Below are 1,382 nucleotides of genomic sequence, written 5' to 3' on the forward strand. Positions count from 1 at the left end.
CTCCCAAAACGCAAAAAGAAGTGAGGATTTTTAGGGAGGTTGAATTATATTGCTCGATTTATATCCCAACTCACCTGCAAATGTGATCCAATCTTCAAGCTGCTTCGAAAAAGAGACCTAGGAGAATGGAATGAAGAATGTCAAATAGCCTTTGATAAAATCAAAGAACATCTCAGAAATCCACCGGTGTTGGTGCCACCGATGGCCGGCAAACCTCTTATTTTGTATTTGACTGTGAACAAGAATTCTATGAGATGTGTGTTGGGACAACATGATGGAACCGAGAAGAAAGAACGGGCAGTATATTACTTGAGCAAGAAGTTCATGGAGTATGAGTCCAAATATTTTGCGCTCGAAAAGATGTGTTGTGCACTAGCATGGACCGCCCGAGGCTCTGACAGTATATGTTGTATCACACAACATGGTTGGTGGCGAAATTAGATCCCATCAAGTATATCTTTGAAAAACCCTGCCTGTCTGGAAGAATAACTCGATGGCAAGTGCTATTGTCTGAGTATGACATTGTGTATGTGTCTCAAAAATCAATCAAAGGGAGTGTCATCACTGATTTCCTTGCAGATCGAGCTAATAAGGATTATGAATCTGTAAGTTTCGATTTTCTAGATGAAGATTTGATGGCCGTCTTACACATAAAAAATGGTGGTCCCAATGAACTTAATCCATGGAAGGTGTATTTTGATGGAGCATCCAATGCTTTGGGGTATGGAATCGGGGCAGTGTTGATTTCTCCAAATGGAAAGTACTATCCAGCCACAGCAAGATTGAATTTCAATTGTACTAACAATATGGCGGAGTATGAGGCGTTGGTAATGGGATTACAAGCAGCGATTGAGATGGAGGTTGACGCGATAGATGTTTACGGAGATTCGGCTTTAGTAATATGTCAAATGAGAGGCGAATGGGAAACTAGAGATTCTAAACTAGTTCCATATAAAAAGCTGGTTACAGAATTAAGCAAACAGTTCAAAAAAATCAGCTTCAACCATTTACCTCGAGAAGAGAATCAGATTGCTGATGCTTTGGACACCCTCGCAACGATGTTCAAAATAAAAGAGGCGGCTGATGTACGCCCTTTTGATTTAGAAGTCCGTGAAGTCTCCGCACACTACTTGAATGTTGAAGAAGAGGTTGATGGTAAGCCGTGGTGTCATGATATCATGCAATACATCAAGCACCAGGCATATCCTGAGAATGTCACGGACAATGACAAGCGAACTCTTAGAAGATTAGTAATGGGTTTCTTCCTTAACGGAGAAGTGCTCTACAAAAGGCGTCGAGATCAAGTACTCTTGAGATGTGTGGATGTTGCGGAAGCCAACAAAATAATGAAAGAAGTCCACGAAGGAACTTGTGGAGCTCAT

The 1,382-nt window shown here is 41.2% G+C and overlaps 1 protein-coding gene across 1 annotated transcript in view; it reads left to right on the forward strand.

Annotated features, from left to right (window-relative positions):
- Positions 202–1,382, forward strand: part of LOC108660721 — a 13,365-nt gene continuing 12,184 nt past the window's right edge. The window contains exons 1-2 of the mRNA XM_018114995.1: positions 202–400; positions 442–1,304. Of these exons, the coding sequence (XP_017970484.1) occupies positions 202–400; positions 442–1,304 (1,062 nt within the window). The remainder of the gene's footprint in view (positions 401–441; positions 1,305–1,382) is intronic.

This window comes from Theobroma cacao, chromosome 2, assembly GCF_000208745.1.
Source record: "Theobroma cacao cultivar B97-61/B2 chromosome 2, Criollo_cocoa_genome_V2, whole genome shotgun sequence".
NCBI classification, from domain to species: domain Eukaryota; kingdom Viridiplantae; phylum Streptophyta; class Magnoliopsida; order Malvales; family Malvaceae; genus Theobroma; species Theobroma cacao.